At 35.3% G+C, this 13,245-nt stretch overlaps 1 protein-coding gene across 1 annotated transcript in view; it reads right to left on the minus strand.

Annotated features, from left to right (window-relative positions):
- Window positions 1-5,393: 5,393 nt before the first annotated feature.
- Window positions 5,394-13,245, minus strand: part of ADAMTS5 (ADAM metallopeptidase with thrombospondin type 1 motif 5) — a 64,798-nt gene continuing 56,946 nt past the window's right edge. Inside the window, exons 5-8 of the mRNA XM_043997439.1 lie at window positions 12,039-12,222; window positions 11,386-11,561; window positions 10,469-10,644; window positions 5,394-6,333 (exon numbers count right to left, since the gene is read on the minus strand). Coding sequence (XP_043853374.1) covers window positions 5,766-6,333; window positions 10,469-10,644; window positions 11,386-11,561; window positions 12,039-12,222 — 1,104 coding nt within the window. The 3' untranslated portion in view covers window positions 5,394-5,765. The remainder of the gene's footprint in view (window positions 6,334-10,468; window positions 10,645-11,385; window positions 11,562-12,038; window positions 12,223-13,245) is intronic.

Here is a 13,245-nt window from a genome sequence, read left to right on the forward strand (position 1 = left end):
TGTTGTTTTAACACATTCATTCTTCCCAAGAAGAATAGTGATATTTCTTTTCATTGAGGAATCATTTGAAAAAATACATATGTCCACACACACATACTCGCACATTTATATTACATTGAAATGCCACACTTTGGACATTATCACTGGAGAAGTCAGATAGTACCCCTATAAAGCTTAAGATTTCTTTATTTACAATCACAGTCTTCCATCCCAGTGTTAGTTAGACTCTTGTTTATTCTGATGAGCTGTATATAAGCATGGGAAATGGGGAATGGACCAAAAGAATTGGTTGGGCATTTTTGTTTGTTGGTTTGTTTTTGCCATGATATGGCTTTTCCCTATAGTGAAACCATAAAAGAAAGGTCACAAACATCAGTCTTGCTTTGTTGATACTTTGATATCAAGCCAGTGATCAATGAATTGCACTGATTTATTAAAAAAATTCAGTTCTGACCTTCTTTTATGACAGAATGTTATTAATGTTTACCTAGGTTCTCAATGAGTCATACACAGAATAGCTCAGCACAACTAACACCATATATTATTAACTACCGAATACTTTTCCAAACTGAATATAGATTTCTGCAAAACTGTTTTTGGTTTCCTTTGAGATTCCCAGTCAATTTGCATATCCAATTAATTGCATGGTACACAATCTGCTGACATTGGTACTTGAAAGAATTGTTTAAAAATGACTATAGAAAAATCAATTTTATAATTAATGACAATGTAAGGCTATGAAATAAACTGTTTTAACTGACTTGAATGGTCAGTTCAGGCAAGTAATTTGTTTGAGTAATGTGAACATAGGTTGTAAATTTTTAGAAAAATGGTAATGTTTTACATGTTTTTATTTATATATCTGATACACTTTGGCTTTTGGATTAGTATACCTATAGTACTCATCTATGTAGTTTTAATATTTTGTTGACTGTTATTTAGACATAAAGGTAACTTACCTTTTTTTTTTTTTTTTTTTTTTTTTTAGTGAGGCAATTGGGATTAAGCGACTTGCCCAGGGTCACACAGCTAGTAAGTGTTAAGTGTCTGAGGTCGGATTTGAACTCAGGTACTCCTGACTCCAAGGCCGGTGCTCTATCCACTGCGCCACCTAGCTGCCCCAAGGTAACTTATCTTAATAAATATGGCCATGAAGCCATAAAAAGTAGAAGTGGCCATGAATATATAAAGTAGATTTGGCTTATGCTTATTTGCTAAAATGGGGAATATTGTGCTATTTTCATTATCTACCTCCCAAGGGTGTGGTAAGGAAAGAGTTTTGTAAACCACAAAACCACAGAGGTGGGAACTAGAGAAGAAATAGAGAATTAACAAAACTACCGACACCACTAGTATGCTATTTCTAGAAAATACTGAAAAGCTGTTACTAGCTATATCATTATATCCACATTGATAATAACCAAAGGTCTGGTGTGAATTTTTCAGATCTGAAGAATATATTTGTCAGTTTTGATGTGATTTCAATTTTGTTTTTGTTTTTTAGCCTGACACAAATCACCTCACAGGGATCACTGTATTTGTAAGGCATCAAAGCCAGGTAGTATATTCCACTGTTCCTGATGCTAACCACTGGGGCCTGTGAAAGAATTTTACCTGGCACTTGCACTACCAGGACCTTGTCCTCCAGTGATAAGCATCCAGTACTCTTATACATAGTGAATGCACTCACTACCTAAATCATAGTAATCTATATGATTTGAGCACATTCATGAGCTCCAACAAGAAAAGTTCTAAACTTTCTTAAATTTAATCCTGCAATACCTGGAACAGTACTCTGAACATAAGAACTATTTAATGTCTGTTGAAGTGAAATGAATTTCTTGCATCATATCAATATAAGGACAACATTTGGTGACTAGGCATTGCATCCTAAGCTGAAGTTTGTTTAAGAGGAAAGCCCTAGCCCTGTCTTTAAAAGACCATCATGGTAGAAGAGATGAATAGTATCAATAGTGAAAGGTCAAATTGAAAACTTCTGGTAAAAAGGAAAGATACAGTATCAGAATATGGATATACATATGTGTATGGATATACATGTGTATGCATATGGAATTTTTGTTGTTGTTCAGACCTGTGATTTCATCAAAGAAGACTTGGTGTGGAAAATCCTTCTAACAGTGCATATCTGCAATTTGCCTAGTGTCATGCAAGGTCTTTTTGACTCTAAGACCATGTCTAAATTATATCACATTGCCTTTCCTATCTTCAGATATAGATATTTTAATATATGCAAATATATGTATATATGTGTAATATCACAAAGAAAGCTTTTCTATTAAAAATACAAAGGAAATCAGTGCAAGCTCACAAAAATGTCCTTTACAATGTACATAGGAAGCATAATTTTTTAAAAAGGAGGACATCTAGCAAAATATTAAATATATAATGTTATATATACATGTACATGTATATATAATATATACATATAAGTATAAAATATATATTATATATAACAATTTGCAGAATTGACATTTTTATTAAATAAAAATAAATAATTTCATCACATAAGTTTCACATACCAGGTGCAAAAACAGTAAAAGTTCTTTCTCAGTGCAATATTTCTTTTTTATCTTTATGATTGAATTCTTTTTTTAAAAGTGGAATAAAATTATTTAGCTAGAAGGCTAAAAGGACTTGAATTTGCCAAATCCATAAAAATGTCCTACTTTTATACATGGAGGCAAAATTAAATTTAAGCATTGTTACTTTATAATTAGAAAAAGAAGCTAATTTCTCTCATCCTTTTTTCTTCACAAAGAAAGAAATTCTAGGAGTTACTAACTTTTGTGGGTGGAATTTATTGCCATCAAATCTGAGCTTTTTGACTCAAGTTTGTTAGGAGGAAGCAGCCCTGAGCTTTAAGGATCTTGGAATTTTTTAGGCATAATAAAACTAAGGCATGTTTATAGGATTGCAAGATTAGAATCGGAAGATACCTTAAAGGTCATCTCCTGTAAACCCTCCCATTTTATAGATTACGATAGCAAGACATAGAGATTTTTTTAAAAATTGTGACTAGCAAAGAAGGCATTAGAACTCAGATCCTCTGACTCTAAAACCAGCACTTTTTATAATGCACCATCCTGCCTCCCACTTCAAAGCAGAAAAATAAAATCTAGAGAACATAGATCTAGAGCTGAAAGGAACTTCAGAAGATTGAATTGCTCTTCTTTTCCCTAAGACATTCATTGTTCTTTAGAGATATGGAAGTATACATTTCTCTGAACTGCACTGTCCAGTCTTAGTCATCCCATACTTATGCATACATTCTTGGAGTCATTCTACCCCTATCCATCAATAATAGCAGCAGAGACTGCTTGGACAAAAGAAACAGAGTCCTTTAAATAGAGCAGTTAGATAGTGGTTTGTTTTTAACTCTCTATGTCATTTGATTAATAAATACTAACACTGTAGATTAATATTCAAGAGGAATATCTTCCTCAGAAAGAAAATGAAAAGCACCACTTGTTTTTTATATCTACAATATTTTATGGCTCCATCACAAAGAAACAGGAATGCATGCAATGATTTTGACTCGACTCAGGTTTGTTAGGAGGAGGCATCCCTGAGCTTCAAGGACACTAAAATTTTTTAGGTATAATGAAACTAAGGCATGTTTATATGATTACAGGCTTAGAATTGGAAAGGCCACCTCCTTTAGCTCCTCCCATTTGCATGCAATGATGAACTCAATATCTATCTTCAGCATGATCACAACCAAATGGTGCAAATCAAATGGTGGAATTATGGATATATCTACAAAATATGCAAACAATTAGCTGAAATGTGAATTCTGGTTTTACAAGTGAACAACTGCAATTCATTTTTTAAAAACAGAAACATGTACAAAGTGTTTTGATCATGTGAAGCGGATATGCCACATAAGAGGGAAATCAAGAGAAATGGTTTGAATAAATACATTGAACATGAAATTGGTTGGTCTCTGAGACTGGCAGGATAACAAAGTAGGTGCTATGCTAAAATACAATGCAAATGAAGTAAAACACTCTAGGCGATTGGAACATACAGAAAGACTGTTCAGTGAAAAGACAAATTAAAATGAAGAACTTAAGACAGTAGCCACAGTTAGTGTCAGGAAAGCAAACCTGTCAGCTGGATTGGTATGTGTTGAATGACCTATATCAAATAGGTTTTTTTTTCTCCTGCCAAATATTGAGTATCTCTCAAGTTAAATACTTCTAAATAACCATTTAAATCAATGGATTATAAGCATTCTTTGCTTTATGCAAACACAATACATAAAAATCCAGGTTATGCTTTCATAAGATATATCATGTGTACCAGTACTATAACACCAAATATATGTGGTTATAACTATTATAAAACTAAGATAAAAGGATACTTTGAAATTTCTCCAAACTTAGCTCCCTATGATTCTTTGAAAATTTTATAATATGGTGTAAATGGCATTAGTAGTCTGAAAAATTGTAAAGGCCTACATATTTTCTGAGTAAACTCATATAACCAAAACTTGGTTGGGGAAGAGAGGAATATTCACTTTATGGTTAATATCACATTTCTAGCATAATCTTACTACAACAATATACTTTTCATTTGGGAAAAGAGTCTTTAGTATATGAAGTATTTTGATATCCCAATTATTTCTCTCTTTAAAAAATAATTAACTTCTATATGGAAAAAGTCTTGCTGACATTGGTGGACATCTGGATACAGTTCATTTCTGAGGGACACTTAACATTTTTAGTAAAACCAAATATATAAGGTAATCAAAACACTAATTCCTTAGATAATATAGTTATTAACAAAACAAAATAGACAAACAGCGCATTACATATTTTCTGGTGAGAGATTCTAGGATAAAAGCTGTTTAGTAGATATAAAATACTATTTGTTGGATGTCTTTCCTTATTAAGGAAAATATAACCTCTCCAATAGCTACTTTTAGGAACATGACTCTTTAGATTTTACTTGCAAGCCACAGGAAGAAAACAGTCAAGAATATATAGTTGACAATATAGTAAAATACTTGATTTTTTTCTAAATGCTAAATTTCAGCCCTCCTGCCCACTGAAGTTTTTAAAAAATCAAAATTCTATGGACATACATACATACAAAATGTGTTCTAATCAATTTGACTGGCAACCTGAAAAATACAGGTACTAATACATCAGATAAGAAAGCCTCTATATATGTTTATAGTATTCTGATAATCTCTGTTCAAGAATTTAAAAAATTACATTGTGTCATAGCGTTAGTCTTTTAAAAAATATATTATCTACTATCAACAGCAAGCTTGTCTTTCCAGTAAAATATCCACAGCTCTTTCTGGAAAATGGGTGAAACTGAAAATAGCTGCAGACCTACTTTGGTCATTTACTTTATGTATAGAATGAATTATTTTTTAATAGAATCATGTTATATAAAATTATGTATTTACAAACAGCAAAAATAAATCATGATTGAAAATTATTATGATATCTTCAAAGGCATTCTTTAAGAGGTAGGTGATAAAGGGGAAATAGGTTTGCACTCTTCAAATACCTTATGAGTTTACATTCATTCATTTTTCTATTCCTTTTAGGCCTAGAGGACTTGTAACAATTTTCAAGGCTTTCTTTGTCATTCAGGCTTTGAAAAGCAGATTCTGCCCTTAATTTGAATCATGAAAGTAATTACAATGAAGTTTAGGGTTTTTTTTTCACCTAAGGTATGCCAGTGTTGGCTTGCTCAATAATTTTTCTAAACAAAATCATAACCACGTGCTAGCATTTCTTTAGCAAACACTGCTTGAATGCCGAGGGCCTCTGTGACAGTAGACATCCTTTTGCTAATTTTTTGTGTCCATCCTGGCATTGCACAGTCCTGGTGTGCCAGCCTGTGTCACATGTTCTAGAACAGGAAAGCCATGGGCCTGTAACCCATTGTAGCTGTGAGGTCTGTGATCCCATTTTATGGCTTCCATGATGACTGACTGAGTTTGATTTGGATGTTGACTTTTTGGGAACGAAGAAGCTATAGCGGACATCTACAGCTTTGCTTGGGTCTGTTGCAAGAATCTGAACTATAAGAATCTCTTTTGTAGCTGAATATCCCATCCCATGCAAGAAGTCATCCTTGTGGCTCCAACCACTGTAGTTCATGACAGTCCCATTGAGGTCAATAATAGTCTCTGATGTAGATATCATATACTTTCCATTGATCAAGTACTCACCATTTTTCTTTTTCAGGGCTAAGTAAGCAGTGAATCTGTTCTGGTCTTTTGCCTTGAATTGTCGGACTTTGATGTGGGTGGCACCTTCAGGTATCCTCACTACATCTGTGTAACCCTTACTAAGAGACAAAGAGAGACAGAGACAGAAAAGGAGAGATAGAGAGATGGAGTCAGAGAGGAAAAAACAAAGAGAAGAGAAACAGAGACAATGAAACAGACTGGGTAAGTAACTGATGAAACAAATGGATATTCTTTAAAAGTCTCATTTTAACTTGATATTACATTTCAATTTTGTCATGGTTTATAGGATAGGGTCATTTAGTCTAACCTTTTCATTTTGCAGGAAAGGAAATTGAAAGGCTCAAAGAGCTCTAAGGCTCAAGAATTTATCTAAGATTATCGAGCAGCAGGGTTAGGATTTGAATGAAGATATTGTGAACCCTGGCACAGTACTCTTTCCACCACACCAACATAGTTTTCTTTAAAGCAAATTGCTATAAAATGAGAAGAGATAAGGACTGGTCCTTCATTAGTTTAGAGACTTCTCTGTGAAGAATTCCCTCTACCAATGCAAGTTGGCATCTTTCCTGAAATAAATAGTCTTAGACTTAGAAAGTTGTCTTATGTAGGGTCACATAGCCATGTCAGATGGAACTTGAACCCAGGTCTGGTTTCTGAGACAACTCTATCCACTAAACCATGATGTCATTCTATTAAACAGAAACTGTTTTGTTTTGTTTTGTTTTAATCTCCTCGTTTCTCCTATCAAAGTACTAACTAGGACTGACCCTGTTTAGCTTCTGAGATCCTACAAGATCAGGTATGTTCAGAGTGGTATGGCCATAGACAAAATCTCAGTTCAATAAAATATTTGTTAGAATGTGCTCTGTTATCACATTAGCTTTTGTTTATTAAAAACATTCAATTTTATTCTATACAGCATATCTGTTACCCTAAGTTCTTTTTTTTTTTTTTAGTGAGGCAATTGGGGTTAAGTGACTTGCCCAGGGTCACACAGCTAGTAAGTGTTAAGTGTCTGAGGCCAGATTTGAACTCGGGTACTCCTGACTCTAGGGCCAGTGCTCTATCCACTGAGCCACTGAGCTGCCCCCACCCTAAGTTCTTAAATACCATGTCAATATAAAAATTCTGTCAGGTCCTACAAACCTGGAATGGTTTTGAATACAGGTCTTGTAACAAACTGAGACAGGTTATCTGAGAATTAGTCTAGCTAAGACTGGAGTGTCTCATCACCAGAAAGGTGACCAGGAAATGGTGGTGTTTCTTTCTACAGCAATTCATGAAACCATCTGTCGAGGGAATAGATATGTACTAACAAAATCACAAATACTTTGAAGTATCAAATGACATGACAATATGCAATAATGATGTCTATTTAGTTCCAACTTTTCCTTATGAAACCTAAGGAACCTAAACAGATTCTTCCTTATAATTTCATATATAATTTCTGGAAGATAAATAGAAATGAATTCCCCATTTTATACCTCAGTAAATAAAAATATAAGTGGAAGAAATCTTTTCCAAATCACAACAATGAAAAGATGAGAACAGAACTGACCTCAGCTTCCAGCCCTGAGCTATCTATAAATATTAACTGAAAAATAATTACTAGAAGAATTTACCCACATCAATATTGATATTATTGGGATAAATAAAAAGGAAAAAACAAACAAAAAGAAACTGTATGCAATAGAGGGACGATGCATGGGTTATCCTGGGAAAGTCAAAGGACAGGAGCAATGGCATAGCTTGATGCCTTTTCCATGATGGTGAATGTGGTAAAAATTATTTGTGGTAAAAATTATTGGAGTTTTAGCTGACTCATTTGGGAGGGGCCACACCTGGCCCACCCTGAAGTTACGTATGCTACTGAGGTCAGAAGAAGAATTCTCCATAGGCAGTTTTTGAAGGACCTCCCCTTTTGGGGGAGGAAAGTTTGAACACTCCCTGAAGGGAGGCAGAGCACTTCCCCAATGCGAGCTCGCTCGCTTTCTCTCTCTCTCTCTCTCTCTCTCTCTCTCTCTCTCTCTCTCTCTCTCTCTCTCTCAGGCTTCTGCCCTTCCGGTGGCACAAGCAACTGTAGACTTTCCAGGTGTTGGTGAGTGAACAACAGAAAACCCTAAATTCCTTTGAATTAGCTTAATTGCAAATGATCTGGGGATTGCATAGGCTTAGTTTAGAGTTGAGTATCTGTATTTCTTTTTCCTATTTCCTTATCTTTGATTTTTATTAGTTTCACCTTTGTTGTTTAATGAATTCCCAAGTAATAAAATCTGATCCTTCTGTGAATTAAAGCTATAAGGATCATTTCTTATTGTCCTGGGAGAAATATCTTAAAAAAGGCAGTTCAGAGGGGAGGGTGAACTTAAAGGTCCCTCATATTTCTGGGACCCCAATATTAAGGCAAGTCATCCAATTAACGCTCCATATATCAAATTTTGGCGCTCACACAATCCAATTAAAACTAAAAAAGGGAAGGCATTCTTTCAAAACTAAAACCAAGGTCAAAGCAAAGATTGAAAGGAACTAGTGGGGATGTCTGTTGAGGCTTTCCAATACCTGGATCAAAACCCTGAAGAGAACTTGTCATTCTAACCAGAATGAACTGAACTTAGTGACCAAGTTTTATTCCAGGCACATGGCACTCAATATAAATAGAAATATATGACATACATAATAATGATCTATATACTTTCTAACTCAAAGATAAATATTAACCTTAAATAGGATCCATGATAATTTTATTAAAAAATATGATTAAGGTGATTGTACATAAACAACCTATATCAGATTGCTTTCAGTCTTAGGGAGGGGGGAAGGAAGGGAGAGAGGGAGAAAAATTTGGAACTCAAAATCTTATGAAAACAAATGTTGACAACTATCTTTACGTGTAACTGGAAAATAATAAAATACTTTTGTGATTTAAAAAAAAGAAAAATATGATTAAGCAAGAATAAAAGTGGCTAACATGAACAAATCTTATGAATAAAGTACATTTTAAAACGTCTTTTAAAAAAAAGTTAGTTTTATCTGAACCCAGAAGCAATAAGCAACATTATTTTGTGGGACGTTTGATCACCTAATCTCACAGAATTCCTGATAAACAAAAGAAAAGAGACCACTATTAAGAGAATAAAAGTGGGGGCAGCTAGGTGGCACAGTGGGTAAAGCACTGGCCCTGGATTCAGGAGGACCTGAGTTCAAATCTGACCTCAGACACTTGACACTTACTAGCTGTGTGACCCTAGGCAAGTCACTTAACCCTCATTGCCCTGCAAAGAGAGGGAGGGAGGGAGGGAGAGAGAGAGAGAGAGAGAGAGAGAGAGAGAGAGAGAGAGAGAGAATAACAGCTTATGTACTAAAATATGTTACAGAGGATAAAGAATGTTTTGAGACTCACTGCCCCATGTGAGTCAACATACAATACTTGATGACTTCAATATAAAGGTGGCCAAATAAGAAGAAAGTGAAAAGTAGGTTGCAAAATGCAGCTAAGGTTTGAAAAATAAAAAGGAGCAAAAGCATTAATTCTACTCAAAATCCTCACACATATAAATCAAGAACAGTTTCTTCCTGAATTGAATGGGTATGTCCTGGAAATGGTGGGCAACAACAATATCATACAAACACACACACACACACACACAAAAGACACACAAAATCAAAAATCTCTTAACAGAAAAGAAACAACAGGGGCAGCTAGGTGGCACAGTGGATAGAGCACTGGTCCTAGATTCAGGAGGACCTGAGTTCAAATCTGTCCTCAGACACTTGACACTTACTAGTTGTGTGACCCTGGGCAAGTCACTTAACCCCAATTGCCTCACAAAAAGAAAAAAAGATCATTTAGTACAACATGATCATTTTAAAGATATGGGATCTCATTGATCTCATATAATTTATACAAGCTGCGAGCTATTATTACTGCTTCAGCTCTTGATGATTCTTAGACTTGTGCCCTCAAGGCCAGAGAACATTCCTCGAAGCTTGAAGATGATACAACTCCACATTCAAAGCTCCCAGAGCTCTCTACCTCTTCTCTTTTTGTCTTCATATTCACAATTTGCTATTAGAGCAACATAATACACTGCCACCTAATCTCTACTGATCCATACATACCTCTTTACTCATAAGCTTAATGTAAAATGTGTTACTCACTACATCCATTTGGAAATTGAAAAATTTGAATACTAAGCTTAATTATAATCAGGGATACCTATATTATCACATTACCTTTTTTTATTAAACGTTCCCATAACCTTGGTACAGCTGGAATTATCTCCTCCACATACACCACACTTATCATATTGCAGCTTTGAACCAATAATGTTGTCACAACCAGTTCTCACACACTTCCCTTGAACACAGATTGAATTACTATATGGTCTACATTCAGTTCCATCTTTCACCTAGGTAATTAAGAAAAAAATTAATTTAGAATTTCAATAACTTGGTTCTTTGAGAACATAATTATTAATAATGGATTTCTTGGAGGGACCCAGAGATCAGTTTCTCAGTCCTTTCCCTTCCCCATCCCTCCAGAAAGTCCAGCTCTCCATGACCTGGGACAAATCCAAGGGAACAAAAAAAAATTGAGATAGATTCTTTTGTCTAGCTCAGTGAAGGACTGATGGGATCAATCCACACAGAGATAATGGACTTTGGGGGCAGCTGGGTGGAACCGTGGATAAAGCATGGGCCCTGGATTCAAGAGGACCTGAGTTCAAATCCAGCCTCAGACACTTGATACTTACTAGCTGTGTGATCTTGGGCAAGTCACTTAACCCTCATTGCCCCGCCCCCCCCAAAGTAAAGATAATGGACTTTGCCTTAAGCAACTTGAGGGAGGGTCTTTGGCGTATTTTTCCCTGATGTCATCTGTACAGTTCATTTTAATGTAGACCACCTCCAAGTCAAGGCTGTCTTATATTAATTCCTATGAAAATCCTTGGAATATAGGTATATGTATCTTCTTTATATATTCCTTAATAAATGTGTTTAGTTACCCAATAATCCTAAAGAAGGCATTTTCTTTGGTGTTCGAAATATTTGCTACTGTGAAATTCAAACAGCACCCAATTACTTTTTCTCTGTTATAGAGTTTAAATTGTCAAACAATTTAAACACAAAGAATAAATAAATGTAATTACCTTTGGGGAAAATACCACATAGTAGCCTGTTCCTTTGGCACGACAAGTCAGCTTGCACACATCTGCTGGCAGAACTCCTGCATATTTGGGGACCCACTCCACGAATGTCTTGATCCCTTTTATATCTGACTGAAACCCATTTTTAGCTTCACATTGTTCCTGACGAAAAGCTTTAGCTAGAAAACAAGCATCATAGCATTCATATCTATATCTATATTTTATGTAAGTGCTAACGTAATGGGAATTTCTTGTTGTTCAAGTCATAGAACATACAGAGACTTTATTTTAAGGACGAGATGCAAATATAAGCCTTGATTTCTTTCTTTTTCTCCCTCCTAGGTATTCCTATATTTTACTTAGAGCTAAGAATGACATTGTCTTCTCCCAAAACTTAGGCTATTTATCATCATCGTTACTATTAATTATCATTATCATTACTATTTCTATACTGCTCAATTATTTGAATACTGTAAAAACTACTCTTCTACTTCTACCACTTTTCTAATGTGATGTCATTAATATGAGTAATCTCTCCAATAATGCAGGTCACAGCATCCTGTGAGATCATTCCCTGTCTGCTAATGTCTATTAAAATAAGAATACAAAAATACAATAAAATATGAAAAATACAAGATAAGGATTATGGAACATACCATATGTTGGACATGCTGTGACACTGCAGGAACGATAGATAGCTCTCTTTCCAGTGCAGTATCGTCCATTGTTTTTAGGTGCTGGGTTGTTACAATGGCGAAAAGCAAACTGAACTCCTCCCCCACATGAACGAGAACATTGGCCCCAGGAACCCCAGGAACCCCAATTGCCATGGTTTGATGTCTGAAATGCAAAATAGAAAGATGTTTCAAATGCAAATAAAAATCTTGCTATAATCTGTAATATCCTTTGGGGATGCATTTGGAAACGACTATTTTGATTTCAGTTTTCATAGGATTTATGGCTTAGTAGGAACTTAAGGGCCATCTAGTAAATCCTATCTCATTCTACTGATGGGGAAATTAAGGCCAACAGAGGGCTAGTCACATATTCAAGGTCACACAGTAGTGAGCAAGCAGACCAGCATTCAAATAGGTTTTCTCACTTCAAATTCTATTTGCTTCTTACCACACCACTTCACCATGTCAAACTATGAGATGTTGCAGGGGCTGCGGAGTCCGGAATGGATGTAGTGATTATACACAAAGAGTTAACTAAACAGTCACTTGATTATTTAACTTGCACAAAAGGATTCAAGTGATTCCTATTATGTAAGTGCCCAATAAAAGGAAAGCTTCACCTCATGGTACCTCCAGAATATCCTCCTGCCTGCGGATTTTTTTTTCTTTAACAGAGCAGGCTCAGAGCCATCTTGTTACCTACTATTACCCTGGGTCTTCCCCTACTCTTTTGCAATTAGTGATTTTTTTTTTCTCTCACCAGATTTTCTATCTTATAACTGTAGGTGGCTCAGTGGATAGAGTACTGGCTCTGGAGTCAAGAGTACCTGAATTCAAATCCAGCCTCAGACACTTGACACTTACTAGCTATATGACCCTGGGCAAGTCACTTAACCCCAGTTGCCCCACCAAAAAAACCCCCCAAAAAACAACAAACAAAAAACTGTAGGTGAAGACCTGATAATGGATTTATACTATAGCAGGGATATCTAAAGACTCTGATAACTAGGTCTAAAAATTGATTAGTAAGAATAATTTTAAGATGTGAAGCATTTAAAAGATATGAATTCATTAGATTCGCATGAGCTTCTAAGGGATATGTGTTAAGGGATATATGTACGTATGTGTGTGTATCTATATCATTATTGTCCCTGTTTCACAGATGAGGCAACCATGGTCACACAAC

Source organism: Dromiciops gliroides, chromosome 3, assembly GCF_019393635.1.
Source record: "Dromiciops gliroides isolate mDroGli1 chromosome 3, mDroGli1.pri, whole genome shotgun sequence".
Lineage (NCBI taxonomy): Eukaryota > Metazoa > Chordata > Mammalia > Microbiotheria > Microbiotheriidae > Dromiciops > Dromiciops gliroides.